This window comes from Salarias fasciatus, chromosome 8 (assembly GCF_902148845.1).
Source record: "Salarias fasciatus chromosome 8, fSalaFa1.1, whole genome shotgun sequence".
Taxonomy (NCBI): Eukaryota; Metazoa; Chordata; class Actinopteri; order Blenniiformes; family Blenniidae; genus Salarias; species Salarias fasciatus.
This window is the reverse complement of record NC_043752.1, coordinates 15,979,192-15,995,319: the sequence shown is the minus strand read 5'-3', so window position 1 is coordinate 15,995,319 and position 16,128 is coordinate 15,979,192. Positions and strand designations below refer to the sequence as shown.

Genomic DNA, 16,128 nt, shown 5'->3' with positions numbered 1-16,128 from the left:
GTGTTATATCACACGAGGAAATGGCATTATTTCCTCTAAGAAATGAGATAGCATTAGCATGTGAACAGCAGGTTCGATTCCATGTCTTCGCCTGTCCAGATGTTGAAGCGTCCTCAACACTGGTGTGTTGAAGCAATGAGCCTTACATAGGTGAAGTACGATCACCATTTTAACCAGGTTCACATCAAAACCTTTGTCTTGAGGCAGAGATCACAGGTGCTCTTGAACATGTTCGCTCCGCCCGACATGAACATGCATGAAGAGCGTCACCCTGCGCTCGCACCCAGCCGGGTCATTAAGACAATGTGCATGCCTCAGATAGATGAAATAGAATCGGTTATACCGAGATTGAAAATGCACATTTTCGAACTTGCTCTCCATCTTTTGTGCCACTCACTCCTTCATCTTGATGTTAACAAGTGTGCCCCCTGCCTCCCTGCCCATCTTTCATAGTCAGTTCCTCACTCCATCAATTCGCCGGCCTATGAATCATGTATGTTTCCCCCACTGCCTTTTTCTGTCCAGTCGGCTTGTTTCCCAGCAGGACGCCAGTTGTCTTTATCTAACCATCAATCCGCTCCCCTCCTTTAACCTCCCGCTCTCTCGCCCCTCCCCGTAGCGCTCTCGCTGCTGGCGCTTCTCCGTATGTCGAGCTGTTTAACTGGGTCAGATAAAGGCCGGTGTCCTCCAAAACGCTCCGTCGACACAGAGCATCGGCGTTCGCGCAAAAATCCACATGTGAATCCAACGTTCTCGGCGCTTCCAATAGAGGATCCAATTAAAACACCAGAAGAAAAATCAACTTTTTCTCTCCTTGCGAAACTGTGTGTTGGAATATGCCTTATTTTCTCATCATCCCTGTCACTCTAACTGTGCAAGATCTAATGAACGGGGAATATCTAAGAATGATCTTAAAAAGTGTAATAAAATATTAAAGGACGCACTTTTCTGCCAGAGAACTTGCTGATCCTCATGTGGGATCCCAACTCATTAAAACATATTGCTATTTCTAAGAGAGCGGCTGGAAGACATCAGCTGTGAGACCCACTTTTGAACCTGAGAGGCATTTTAATAACGTGGGACTCACTCAAGTTGTTTACAGTCATATGTAACTTTTCCGGGTTAGGTAAAGAAATGTCTCGATCACCAGAGAAAGAGAAAAGAAAACGGGATTATGTTAGCAGTTTATTTTTGCTCTTTTCACTGGAAACAACACAAAATACAACCAGAGACGTCTACATAAGCTCCGTAAGAAACTTCAGGAGTTTAACTGTATTTTGGTTGGAAATCTTCTCATGTGTTACTGTCTACAGCAGAAACAGAAAGAATTTGAAGAATTTCCCTCTGGGATTAATAAACTATTTCTATTTTATTCTGGAGAGTTTCAACATAGTCAGAGTTGTTAGTTGTGTGTTTTTTTTTTTTTTTTTTTACAAACGCAATCAAGGTGTCATTTCCTATAAGACCTGGCATTACACAGCATCCAGGAAGTTTAGCAAAATGTAAAATATATAAATGCAAATGGGAGAATAATGCAGTAAGTAGAGTTAGTATTCTAATTTTAGGTGTTAGTGCACATAGTTAAAGGAGACTTGATTTTCCTAGCCTGGTTTATTGCCAAAACTTATCTTCATTTTGGCAGACGCATGATCACCTCCAGTGAAAATGTCATATATGCTGGTGTGTGTTTATTGTACCTGCACTTGCAAGACCGAGGTGAAGGTCTTGGCGTCCTCGGCCACTCCTCCGATGTAGAGCGGCGTGGTGAACACCGGCGGGTGGTCGTTCTCATCCTGGACATCGATCACCACTCTGGCTGTGTTCGCTGAAGCACACAAGCAGATAAAAGTCAAATAATGAGTTTTCTGGATAAGTACGTACAGCAGTGTATGGAATTTTCTAAAGATGAAGAAACTAAGAGGAAAAAAAAAAAAAAAAGGACAAACACTAATGTAAACCAGAACTGCAGCTATAGTGAGCTCAGGTCTGTGAATGTGCTTCCACAATGCTGACCATCCTTTGTCACGCCACAGCAGGGGGAGCAGCCACTGCAGATACTGACAAGTCACAAACATACTTCAGCATCACCTATAACAACCGCCTCCTCTGCAGGAAGCACATAATTGCAGCGGCTCGTAAAAATGTTGCAGCACAACTTCAATAGGGAGGGTCTGCTGTGTGTCGATCCCATCCCTATTCCGAACGCGTGCCGTCCTGCGGCTGTAATCTTTCCATCATTTTCTGCTTTCCGACGCTGTCAAACTCACTCGATGCAAAACTTTGACGTATATCTTCCCTTCGCACTCAGTTATTACTCTTTGCTCTTTAAAAATAGTTGGAATATCATGCCTTTTAAAGCTTCCAACGCTCAAATCTCATTCTCCCCAACGCCAGCTTATCTCCAAGTCTAGCAAACGTTTCTATCAATCATCCACAACAAGCATCTGGAATCGGTACATCTCCTACCTGTCTAGGTTTATTGTATTTTCAAATATTAAAACTTACAACTTTGTTTCGTGTTGAATTCAAACACTTTATATCTAAAAATCATTGTTACTCCTGTATATTATTGAGTTTGAACATTCTGCGGATGAAATCTCAGCAATAAGAATTTGATAAAAAAATTACTTTTTATTGCAAAGCATTATGTCATTCAACAAGAGGATCTTGTCAGGTAATATTTTTTCATTAAAACATTTTTAAAAACTACATTGTACTAAGTGTATTTATATTCCTGTTAGATTTTTTTATATTGTCTTAAAAAGAGAAAAAAAAATATTTAGCATAAAGCCAAGAATAACAGCAAAAGTACATCACTCTACCCTCAAAATCACAATTTATCCCCAAAAAAGCCTTTATTATAACAGATTACATGATTTATATCAATCGTACAAATTGAAATGTCTCAAACTGGCTTGATTATGATGAACAGAGATAATATTCATAATGTGATCAGCGGCCTTTAGAGAAAAGAAATGTTGCCAGATTTCAGTCATCTTAATCATTTTTGTATGATAAATTGACTGAATCTGCAATTAAAAAGTTTGTGAAAATTAAATTGAAGAAATTCGAATCAGCTGTGCTTATGATTTTCATTTCTTCCCTGTGGGGGGTTGTTTCAACAGACTACATCAACAGCTGGAGGAAAAATCCCACAGCTTGGTCTACATTTAGCTGTAATTGTTTCTAAATGCACAGGTGTGTATCTCTGCGCAATCTCAGCAGTCAGTTGAAACAAACAAAAGCATCTGACTATCAAGTAAAAAAAAAAACAACTGTGAATCGCACACACGCAGGGCTGCGACACAATACATCAGTCGCACTCAGTAAGAGGATGAACTCTTCCTGAAAGAAACATATAATCCCAAGATCATGAACTGTTCCATTTTTGAATCAAGAATGTGAGAAGAAAAAAATGCACGAAAAAAGAAAAAAAATTCCTGCATCACTATTTAAAAAAAAAAGCAAAGTAACAGGAGTAAGATGAAGTTGCTTATCTGCAACACCCATCCTTGAGACACAATAACAAAATATCAAGCAACAATGAAGAAATTCCCTTGAGTGAGAATGAAAGATTACCATATGGTGAGAATCCTATTGATTTGTTGCCTGATTAAGATGCGCAGTGCAAAGAAATGAAGGAGATTTGCTAATGACTACAATGATTTGTAGCTTTAATCCCGGTAGTATTCTTAAATTTAAACAGTTTCGAAGAAATGAGAACAGCATGTGGTAAACATTATAATTAAGGAAGAGAGGGGAAACTGGGGGAGTTGAACATCAATTAAGAAGAATGCACATTTTGAAAGGAAGCGAGAAGGAAAAGAGAGGAATACCAGCAGAGGCAGACAGAGGACAAGAACTTTCAGACTAATTAGAGCCATTTCCACGTATACTCTCAGTTATAACTTCAATTAGAACCATGAAAAACTATCTGAGTCTATCTGCTCTTGCATGCAGTTGGAGGAAAACGAAACGGCTCGACTAGAGTGAGTTTAACCCCAACTTCACCTCCGCCGATCACCAAGTCTCCGAGTTTGGGATGTTCTAGAAAAAAGCTACAGCTTTTCAGATATGATCTTCAATCTTCCAAACGGCACACCAGCTTATTTGCCCACTTTGATCACCGCAAGCATCGATGACGTTTGAGGACTCAATTCTGGACAGTTATATAATTGCAGATGTGCCGAGAAATTTGAAAGTCAGTGAGACACACATGGGGTGGCTGGAAAATACATTTTGATTTTAAGAACCAGCAATGATGAAGACAACAATCCGGTAAAGCTCATAGATTTGATAGACAGCTCAGAAAAAAAGGGGGGAAAGTTACTCGAAAGGTGACAGCAACAGCCCAGCCTCAAAATAACACGCTTTCATAGACGAGAGCCAACGACAGTGACAGATAATGATGGACAGAAAACGCAGGAAAAAAAAGCCTTTAAAGCCGGTCACACACGTGTGCTGACAGTGTGTGTCTTTAATTACTGGAATATTTGTTAAATTTGTAGTTCATTCATTATTAATGGTAAACTGTCCAATTATTATCGAACACCATCACTCACGTTCATCTACAGTCGATTTAGAATCACCAATTGATCAATAAACATGTCTTTGAATTGTGAGGGAAAGCATCTTATCTGCATCCTAACTCTGACTCCACACTGAGACGTCTCCACTGGTGACCACCAAGATCGCCGCTGAACCCCCAGCTCTCCTTTCCAAATCCTCCTCCGAAATACCTTCGTGCCATTAGCCATTCAAACCGTGTACGCAGCCAGCTGCGCTCTTCCGACTGGCTGCATTTTAATCTACGTAAAAACTGCCTTTTCATTCTAAGCACCTCGAACAAGGAGGAACAAAGAGATGCGGAGTGAAAAACACTGATAGCATTAATACATCCCGGAGTGTCATTAGGAGCGTGCCGACGGAGATATATGGCTGATTTTGTTGAGAGGTTCATGCATATAAATATCACTGGGTTTAATTGTGAGACATGTTCTGTGTGCCTGATTTTATCTTTTGATTCTCCAGCAGCTGCTCCTCTTTCCGTGTCTCCTGATGAAACTCCTCTTTGAAATGACAGTGAAACAACTTCATGAACTTACTCTTCGAAGGGGCCCGGAGGTTTGAGGACACCACCCTCATGGAGTCCGCCTCCACCCTCAGAACATAGCTGGGACTGGTCTCGTAGTCCAGCGGCTTGGCCGTGGAAATCTCTCCTGTTGTTTCGTTTAATGCAAACACACCTGGAGGGGGCGAGAGGCGAGACGGCGAGGACGGGTCAGGGTTTCACAGAGCGAAGAGGAAGTCGTGCAGAGTGTGCTGAACTGCTGACGGGGAGGGTTTCGGTCTGGAACTACTTTAGCCGTTTTCCAAAGTTAGAAGTTTCACCAAACAGAAAAAAAAAAAAAAATTCTAGTCTACAAGTGAGAATTCCTCAACAGCTCTGCGTATAAACAGCTGTGGGTTCACTCACCTCCCTGGTTGCCTTCGATGATGGAGTACACGATGGTTTGATTGACAGCGGCTGCCATGATGACTCCTACAGGGGTTCCGGCGGCGGCCTCCTCACTAACCGGGGGAAACCTGGGAACGGATCAGTCAATCAGTATCAACTGATAAGAAAATTAAATATGTATATGTAGATTTTTGGGCCCACTTGCTCTCAAAGGGCATCGGCAGCTTGGCAGGTTAAACAAAGCTGCGAGCTGAAGCTTTAAAAATTTGATTCACGGCGGTTTAATCATTTTCCGCCTTCCCGCTCCTTCCTGATGACTTTACGTTCCTTTAATTCAGCACCCAAACAAACGTATATGTAAACTATGTTCATATTTTCAAAGCCTCAAGGCTTTCAGTCTGGAATGTGTTATTGAAAACTGTTCAGAGATAAAGTGCGAGTTGGACGCTGAACAACAAACATTACAAGGCAGGCGATAAACAAATTCATTAAAACGCTCACGTTGTTGTCAGCTGCATTGAAAATTCAAACGACCGAGCTTGCCGGCGAATTGCCGCTGTTATTGTATGCTGATGGGATTTTTTACTTCAACCTTGTCTTATGACCTGTGCGAAACAGCGAGTGCAGTGAAACTGCCATTCACGCCAGTGCGTCTATCATTATGCTGTCCGGGGCCCGGCAAATGTCACATGTATTCACTCACGTCCGTGCGCCGGTCATGTTTATGAATGGAATGTGATCAGGGACACTGGTGGTGCGCTGCCGTCCCGAGGCAATGGGAAGGGAATGACTAAGTGACCGAAAATAGCCAAACCAAGGTGCCATTTATCCATCCATCGCTGCCGTGGCACGATCTTCTCTCGACTTATAAGCATTCATGTTTCTTGATTATTAACTCTGAATGATCAGCACCCCAAGGGCATGATTATTCAGCATCTAGAGGTAAATATTAAACAGTGTTATTCACTGTAAACAGGTGAACTAACACTTCATGCAATCCCCGCTGTTAATGGTTGTAAGCTCAGCTGCTCATTTCGATTTTCCACTGCTAGGCCAGCCCACCCCTCACGCTGGCGCCTTGCCAAGGAGCACATGCCCCTACTGCTTAAAGGGAATAAGAGAGGGGAATCTGAGTATTGATTTGAAATCTGTGCTTCAAGCAGACCTGTGCTTTATTGACACGTTTAAAACCACTCGGGGCCATGTAGTTTGTGCTATGTCTCCACTTTCAGGACTTGAATCAAACAATGACGCTTAGCATGGCTTAATCGCATGACATTAATAATACGAGATGCATTTTGGTGATGTCTAATAGAATAAATCGACCAATCAATAATCAATCCACCCATAGCAGCAAAATGAACCATATGTGACTGGAGTTAATGGTGTAAAATAAAACCCTCTGCTGAGGAGTTTTAAGTCAGGATACATAATGTTTGGAGAAAACTGGGCCCGATACACTACATTTGGAACAGGTTCTCTGCGATCCCCCATTAGTGGCCTGAGGCAAGCGGTGAAATTAAGACATCAATAGTCTTCAAAAGCGAACCCATGCCTGCTCTTGTTTTTCCACACCTGCCTCTCATTGCATGCAGCGGGCAGTTTTTGCTGCTTACTCCGCTGACAGATTTTCTTAGAAGCTGGCAATTCTCAAAAATTCCAGCAGGTTTCGCTCCATTAAATAACCCCGGTCCAGTCATTAGGCCAACCGTCACAGCCGGCTAAACATTATAACATGGGCTACCAACTGGCTGAGCCATCAAGTCATCACGATGTGATAAATGGGACTGTTGGGGAACGAGAGGGAGTGTGCGCTGCGTGTTTGTGCAGACGTTAACTTCCAGTGAAGTCGATTGCTTCCCTAACCACCTGCTCGAGAACACACCTCCAAGCATACACCGTGTGTGATAAACCAGAAGCATCTCAAAGGACATTATCTCAAAAAAAATAAAATAAAAGAATGAAATGCATGGGCAATAGATGTTTTTTTCACAGCACACATTCTGACCTGAGAACAGAAAAATCATGTGTTACTAATGAAATTCATGACAGCTCTGTTCTATTCGATGGCTCCAGTAATCTGTGGCAGTCTGTCAGGGAGCCACTTTGCACAACACGGAAATCCCCAAACTGAAGCATCTAAATTAAATCCAGGCACCATCCATTCTATTATCCACACCTGTGCTCTTCCTACGACGACATGTCAAAATGTTCTCTGTAAAAAAAAAACCTCTTGGTCTACGATATCTGGTACATTGGACACATATATGGAGCAGTAAGAAAAAGAGAAGATCCAAAAGGTTAACAATGGCCCTTGGCTGGACTCAAATTAGTAATAATAGATTCATGTCTATTTTTTCAAAGAATATTGTCCTTCCTACAGCAGGCAACAATATTTCTTTTTTATTCTAGATTCTCAAAGTGTGATGCAGCAGAAACTCACCCAACATATATACGACCATTTTTCTTCTCAGGAGAGAAAATTAAGCACACCTAGTCTGCAGTATTTCTATTTGGCAGCAGCCACAGCAGCAGCGCAAATACAATCCATCACTGAATTTGGACTTGTTTTGTAGTGATGCCATATCTTATGAACATAAAGTTATTTTACACTTCTCCCTCAGATTTTACTTCCCTGTCCATGTAGTATGGATAAAACTCGACCTAGAACTCCTAGTTGTTGCGTCTTCCGTCCCTCCATCCCTCTAACAAAGAAGCAAAGGCTACCAGACAAGAGGGAAGAAGTACATTTGAGAAACAGATTTCAAGCAGTGGATCAGATACACATGTAGGTACAGTAATAAAAGCTCATTAAATGTTATAGAGATATATAGTATATTGTAATACAGATAAAAATACCCAGACTCAGCTTATTATCAAGATCCATTCCCCCTTGTGGCTAATTGAAGCTGTGCAAGCTGGACGGATATGATAACAACATGAACACACACACAAATCACACACACATGCTTGCACTGTAATAACTGTGGCTATGCTTTAAGTGGATGCTGCTCCGAGTGTAATGGCAACGTTAGCCCGACAACCAGCCAGAAATCTTAACCCTATCTTATAAACAAACACACAAACACATTTCAGGAGCTTACAGTCAGACTGAATGTAGGACCGGCCTCAGCAGAAGTGTGTTCACAGATCCCTAACGGTGTGACGGACTGACAGAATAATGAGGATAGTGATAGATGTTGGCAATGATACCCTCTTTGTGGGTCTTTCTCCTTCAAAGCTACTGCCATCCGTTTGTCTCACTCATTATGTCTTCTTTTTTCTTTTCGTCTGTCTCCCTGCTGCTCCTGTTTCTTTATGATGCATCATCTTTCCTTTCTTGCCATCCGTCTTTCTGCCCCTTCTCTCTCACACCACCTCATTTCATTTTTGTCTTTCTCAGGCGCGATTCTCATTCCGTCACATCTGCTAATCCCCCTCTCTTTCCCTGTCTGCTTTTCTCTGTGTCAGAACACAGTGTCATCAGCGTGGAGCATCGCTCTGGTAATTCCGGACTCAGACAATGCCACCTTTTGTGTTTCACACAACAGTCACGTTTTAGCGTGGGAGGCCATGCCTGGGCTCTTCCTCGCGCCTCTGCTGATGGCTGCACCATTTTTTGATCTGTTCCGCAAGTTTTGGCACAACCTCAGTAAAATCTGCTGGGATACTTACAAACTCTATTTCCAAAAAAATGGGAAAAAGTAAAATTAATAAACTAAAATCTTATTGGGAATTAAAAAAAAGAGGCAAAGTTTTGGTCCAAATTTAAGACATTTAGTTAGACACAAAAACACATTTTGAAAGAGCTCAGAACTTTGCAAATGCATAAAAAACCCTATGTCTTTACATGTTTAAAATGCAGTATAATTCAGTCTTTTCTCTTTTTTTTTTTGCTTTTCATCCAGTGGCAAACTTCTCTCAGCATCGTTGAATATTGTTGAATATTTCTTATTGCCTGTACAACATGGGCTTGTGAAAGTTAGTCATCCTTCATCAACATGGCTTTATTTACATTTCACACATGGCCAACTTTGCAATTGGGTTGTAAAATGAAGCTATATTGTTATTACAGCAAGCTCACTAAAGTTTCATTTGAGAGTTTTCGAGAGCAGCCGCGAGGGAAACCAGATTGCAGGACTGTTGAAACTGTGAGGAAACTCAAACATAACCACTCGCACACATCCGTCCGACTGTCCAACAGCAGGCTGTGTGATTGTTCAGGCGGCCGGCCAGACAATGAAATGCTCATCAAGCTACACATCAAACAACAGACTTTCCTCTTTTCTCAAATTACTTGGTAATGACTAGAGGAGGATTGAGCCCGGGTTCTGGGTGATTCGAGGGGGATCGTGGCTGAGTTGCGTCTGTCTGTGTGGAGTTTGCATGTTCTACATAGGTAGGTTTTCTTTATTTTCTCTCCGTGCGTCACATTTTCCTCAAATCGAGGCTTGAAACTCAAAATCTAGCCTTTAAACCCAAACACAGTGTGTTTCAGTCGATAGTGTAGCTTTTTTGTGTGGAGCGTCCATGTTGCTTTGATATGGAGGACTTTTAAAATGGCGAATATAAAGTCAAAATCCATTAAAGAGGGATTTGGTTATCAGCTTTGTCAGTTATGCAAATAGAGCCTTAAAATGACAAGTTGCTGCTCTCTCCTGCTGCTGCCACATATTTCCACTCATCTCCCAGCTTCTTCTTTCCCTCCCTTTCCAGACGACCGCTAATTGACTGCAGGGTTTTCATTAGGCCGCCGTTCGGCGAGGGGTCCTGACTGCCTCTGAGGCCTGTGAGTCACTTCCCCCGCTGCGTCCATTTTAAGGACAAGCAAGTTTTCAATTATCACTTTACAGGTTCCTGCAGTTTTAAGAGCTTGTGGACACACTGTGGTTAAAAGAGCTTTCTGATAAAGTAACGTGGCACCCAGTCCTTTAAAGGCAGGATTTCAAGCTGTTGCTTTTGAACTGTTTAGAAGTCACATTAGAGTCAGACCTGTAGTCAAAATATTGCACTCCTGAGCCAATATTGGTGCTTTTACTACTGTTGCCCGGGCAGGTAATTAATGTTTTTTTGCTCAGCTCCGTCTGAATAATCAAACCTAATTTTCTCTACCCTCTGGTACTCCTCTCCTTCGCTCTCTCTCTAATCCCTTATCTATCTTTCTCTTCTACCCCCCTCCATTCTGACCTCTCCTTTTCAGTCACTCCACCTCCCTGTCAATCACTCCCTCCGGTCCTCACAGCTTCGTCTCTTTCCATTCAACGGCTTCTTTCTCTTCTGTATTCCGTCGGCAGGCGTCTCGGTATTTTTCCCCCATTTCATGGCCCTCTCGTAGCCTTTTTGCTTTGCAGTCTTCTTGCAATTGTCAGCTCAGAGTCAAATGGCTTAGTTCCTCCCAAACAGGCTGAACTTGAGAGGAGCAATATTGAAGTGCCAATACATAAAACATATTCAGAGGAATCAGAGAGAAAGCTGCATACACACAGTGAAATACATGCAATGAGAGCATGGAGGGGGGAATGGATAAAGTTGAGGAAAACAGTGAAAGAGTGAAGAGAAGTAATCAAACGTCACTTCTTTAAGAACATTTTGGAGGAAAAGTGTAGCATCACTGCGTCAAAGCATGCAAACAATTTCAGTAGAATTACATCCAGCACTGCTCTATATGATGAATATTGAAAAGACTATTTCTACGTTGTCCTGTTGAATGTTTCCTGAAACTTTATTAGCGTCCGCATATTGAGGCTGTCACCTTTATTAAACCTCCTATAAATGAGACTCACTCACGGCGTGCAATGATTGCTTTTGTTTGCTTATGCATGTCCAGTCCGCTGGCTGCGTTTCTGGTGTCTGGTTTTGTCTTTACGACATTTTTTTTTTTTCTATTTTTGGCACGTGTGATGATTACAGATGGAATTTAAGCAGTTTATTTCCCAAGCATTAAACCGTGAGAGAGAAAGCAAGAGACTTTTGAAGAGGTAATGTCTCTGTGTGGCTATATCATCAATCCAAACTATGTGCTGTGATCACCCTCTGTGTCTCGAGACAAACCGCATCAATTACTCTTTCGCTCTATTCATCATCCCATGTTCCCATTTTTTTTTAACAGATGCTTCAAAGATGACCCGCTAATTAAGAAATATACCAAGAAAGATGAAACCGTCCCGTGTAACTCTCATGTCGAGGCCCGTGCTTCACAAAATAAGTTGAAGTTGATGAAGTCAGGTCTCGATTCAGCTGTTCCCTCGACCAAACACCAAACACCTGACGAGCACTTTCCATGAGACTCTATCTTGGAAGCCAGCATGATTAATTTAAGAGCTGCCAGCTTTCACTTCACAGGCAGCTTCCTCTAATTTTTTGGCCACTCTCGCTGCTTCACTTTTGAACTCTCTGATTGTTATGTAACCAGCTGCTAAATGCCGCGCACTGATTAGGAGGCTGAATATTAATATTTCGCCCCCGAGGCTCGAGTGACACCTCATGTTTACATAAGTATTCATAAAACCCAAAGCTTTACATGATGTTTCATTTATGTATTTTTCACCATATCTGCAGTGGGACCGTCAATGTGATATGAGGGTCACTGCAGATTTGGAGCCATGTGACAGTTCTCCACCACCAAAGTACATAGTTATTTCAGAGGTAACCTTGATTTTGGAAAACGATATATACAGGAAGTCATTCAAAATGTACGGTATATCACAACAAGTAGTTGTAGCAGTGAAAAATTCTCCAAGAGAACACACCTTATTTCATGATCAGTGGATTTACAGCTACGTTTATGCTCTGCCAAGTGCTGACTCTCGACAAATTCAGGATCTTACGCGTTTTGTTTATTCTTTTCTTCAGCTGTATTCCACAAGTCAGACATCAAGGGAATTTCAAAGTGACAGCGGCTGACCTGTGAAAGTGATGCAGATACGCAGTCCGACAGTGTCAGCATCAGACTTTCACTTTAAAGAAACTGTCCAAATGTGGGTTTTACAGGGAGCCCATTTCAACACTTTTCTTTGATCTGTTGGTTCGGTAATCTGGGTGTCAAAGCCGAGGAAATTGTCTGTACAGCTGCTAAAGAGAGCTGTAAAATAACCTGAACCCGGCAGAACGACATCGAGCTATTAAAAAGCAAGGAGACGAGGAGGGCTGAACTGAATGTGCCTGCGGTCCTTTTCAGGAGTTTCGCATGAGAACCTCCGGCTCCAGTTTGAGGTCACCAAAACCTCCAAGAACAGGAATTCATGGATTCATGCCACAGCTCTTTTATTCAGACTTTGGAACACACAGTATCTGAGCTTTAATAGAGTTGTGACACAAGCAGATGAAAGTTGTAATCTTTATGAGACGATGAGACAGACGCTCACCTACTGTTCTTATTCAACACCGTACGGAGGGAAGGTAGGCTATTTTCATTGCTTTTACTGAAGTGAACAAGTGTGTGAGTGCACTTGTACTTTCTGCTGTTGTGAAAGGAATCTGTTATCAAACACACACCACAGTGACTCGTCGCCTGTTGGGCTCAACAATGAAGTCCCCGGAGGTCGAACATTGGTGTAGTGATTACCAAGGTCGGCTCAAAGGGACAGTTTGTCTGGCTCGATTCTGGACTTGAGGGCCTTTCAGTGAGGGGCTCGCATGTTGGACTGCCCACTTTCTGCAATCCAAAGAGATTCATTTTGGTTGAATTACTAGCTGCGAATGTGTGAGTTCACCCGGTGACGGACTGCCTTCCCTACCTTTACTTTCAAGTGAGACAAAGGTTAACATTCAGCTAAAGCTAATAAAAGAGTCAGGTTAGGCAAGTGGCGTCTCTTGCTCCCATCAAGCCTACAGTGAGTGGAGTGACTTGCTGTCTGATGTAAGTTTTTGTTTGCTTGTCGCTGTCTGAATTCAATTTTCCCTTTCTGTCTCCTGATCCCACCGGACGCCAGCAGAAAGTTATTTCTTCCTGGTAAAAGACAGTTTTTACTTTTCACTGTCATCTATGCTGCTTGGGCAAGTAAATAAATGAAACAATTTTAACTGGAAGTAGAAGAAATGATTGTATGTCAATGCCTTGTTTCTCAGAAGGTATGCAAACTGTGTGTTGGTGTGTATGCCCCCCCTTCTTCGCCGTGTCTCAACTTACGAGCAAGCAGAGCATTTTGAGTGTCGGCCCGCCTGTCTATCACTCTGACTGAGTATCTTCTTGTCCATCTGCATCTCCGCGCTTCTCCATTCCAGTCTTTACCTGCTTGTCTGCTTGCTTGCTTCAATCTACTTCAATCTGTCAGCCTGTCAGCTCATCTGCCACTTTAAACACTTTTTTCGCCTGTATGTTGATCTGTCAGTGTGCATGCGTGTCTGCGTTCCTGCCCGTCAACGTCGCTGTGCTTTTTGAAATGGTGTGTTCTGGCAGCACTGTCACTTGTTTCCTTTCCCTCTTTTTTTTTCATTGCTTAAACTTTCATTTGTAGCATCTCTCTTGTCCTCTTTTACTTTTGTTGATCTGAAATCACACTATCACCTCTCAGTTCCACTTCCTCTCATGCAAACATCTACCTCCATCTTTTTTTGCACTCTTATAAATAACAGTGCCATGGTTGTTGTTTTTTTGTCACAGGCATAACAGTGCCAGGAGCGCTCCATGTGCTCTTGCACAGTTTGTATCAACAAAACGAGTTAACCTTCGACTGAACGGGTTAGACATTTATCAGATTTATTGAGCCACAAATTGGAGGTGCTTGTTTTGACATGCATTATGGAACGACGCCTTTATAGATAACTGTAATAACAGTACCAGTGCAGTTTAATAGGGCCTCCTGAACAAAAAAAAAAAAAAAGAAAGAAAATGTGAAGTTTATGGACCTTTAGATTTAATACTGACACACCTCAAAGGAGAAAAAGAAATATATTATTGGGTGTTTTATTCTGACAGTGTACATTGCTGATGTTTGCAGGATCTGCTGAGTTTCTCGGTTGACTCGCATGTCGCTCTCACCCATTTCAAATCACCACCAATGCAGCACTTGAGACATCTTGTCATTTATACTGAGCCTCTGACTCTGACGTTGGCGGCCTGTAAGTGGTTAACTGCCCAATTCAGCCTCGGGGCGCTGCGATAGTTCAATAGTAATTCTCCCCCTGATTGTTTTTGGTGTTATTATAGGTTATTGCACTTGTGAGCCCCCTTGTAATTGAACCCTATGTATAGATGGATAGGCGGAGCGGTCAAAGAGAAGATATATCACAGGAGCTGAAGCGTTTGTTTGGCTCAGGGTAATTTCAAGACACAGTGCTGCAGAAATATGAAGCCCTGCTTGGACGAGAGGGTTCCTGAAGCCCTGGTGTACCTCAAGACTGTGCTTTTGTTCTAGAAGACACTGGAAAAATCATTGTAACTGAGTTTCCACTCTAGTAGGCTTTTTGTTTGTTTGTTTGTTTGTAAGATGCTGATCTCTTTGTATTTCCAAGAATGGCCTCTTTAATTCTGTGATTTTTTTTTTTTTTTAGATTGCTCTGGAGTCTGTTCATCAACAACAATCACTCTAACCCTCTCCGAGGAGAAACTGCTGAAATGAGCTTATCTGCCTACCACTCCTGCCCTCTCGGGGTAAAAACAGCAGGTCCTCGTTTCAGACACCTCATTATCCTCATGGAGGGTGGCCTTTAGCTTTCTTTGTTTTTCATTTGGAAGCTTCTCTCCCTCTTATCGACCATCAGCTCATCCTCCAGGAGTATAATTGTTCGCTATGGTCCTCAAACGTGCTTCATCTCCTCTCATCTTTGCCTCCATCTCGCAGGGCGACCCTGGACATGGAGGCAGTCCAACAAAGAGCAAACCACAAACTCACACTCACACCTACAGGGAAATATAAAGTCTCTATGTTTTAGGAATGTGGGAGGAAACTGGAGATCCTTGACCAGAATGACACCAAAGCTCAGCATGGACTCAAATAAAGGATATATCACCACTAATTGAATGGGAAATCTCAAAAATGACGAATAAAATAAAAGAGTGTCCATCTTCAGGGCACCAAGGGCTTGATCCAATAATGGGTCAGGCATATAAAAACATGTGCATACACACATGTGGAAGCTGATCTACTAATGAGGCGCACTGAGGATTGAGTCCAACTGACACGCAAAACAACACTCACGCCTGATTTAGAGTGTTTGCCTTCATCCATATGGAATATCAGGCAAATGTGTGCGAGAACGCTCAAAACACGAGGAGGAATTTCTGCGAAGAGAATAGCATGCAATCTGCTTTTATGTTCCACATCTGGAGCTATTTGTGATTGGAGGTGATAATTGGCTCAGCTGTTGTTGTTTGGAGGCTTATTTTCAGCGGTGTACCTTGAACCAGATGTCTTGTGAAGATGGCAGTGCTCGTCACGGTCAAAGCTTCTAGTAAATCAACCAACTACGTACAGTAGCTGTGTGATGTTAGTAAGGGTTTTTAGCCTTGTTCCAATGGCGTACATAAGTGAATGTTTTTTCTGAAAGAGTGAATATGTCAGAAAGCTGTGAGCGTATTCCGGGCAGCTGTGGCTCAGCTGGTCGACGCGGGTTGTGTTAGCGAAGTCCATTTATCATCACAAGTGCGTGTGAGTTGTGTGCCACCTGTTCTGCATGCTACTGTATACTCACCAGTGGAAACACAACACCCCTCCATTAGCCGGGGATAC

The 16,128-nt window shown here is 42.4% G+C and overlaps 1 protein-coding gene across 1 annotated transcript in view; it reads right to left on the bottom strand.

Annotated features, from left to right (window-relative positions):
- LOC115392820 (protocadherin-15-like) overlaps positions 1-16,128 on the bottom strand; it is a 178,816-nt gene that overhangs the window by 31,029 nt on the left and 131,659 nt on the right. The window contains exons 27-29 of the mRNA XM_030097425.1: positions 5,477-5,586; positions 5,106-5,246; positions 1,698-1,825 (exon numbers count right to left, since the gene is read on the bottom strand). Of these exons, the coding sequence (XP_029953285.1) occupies positions 1,698-1,825; positions 5,106-5,246; positions 5,477-5,586 (379 nt within the window). The remainder of the gene's footprint in view (positions 1-1,697; positions 1,826-5,105; positions 5,247-5,476; positions 5,587-16,128) is intronic.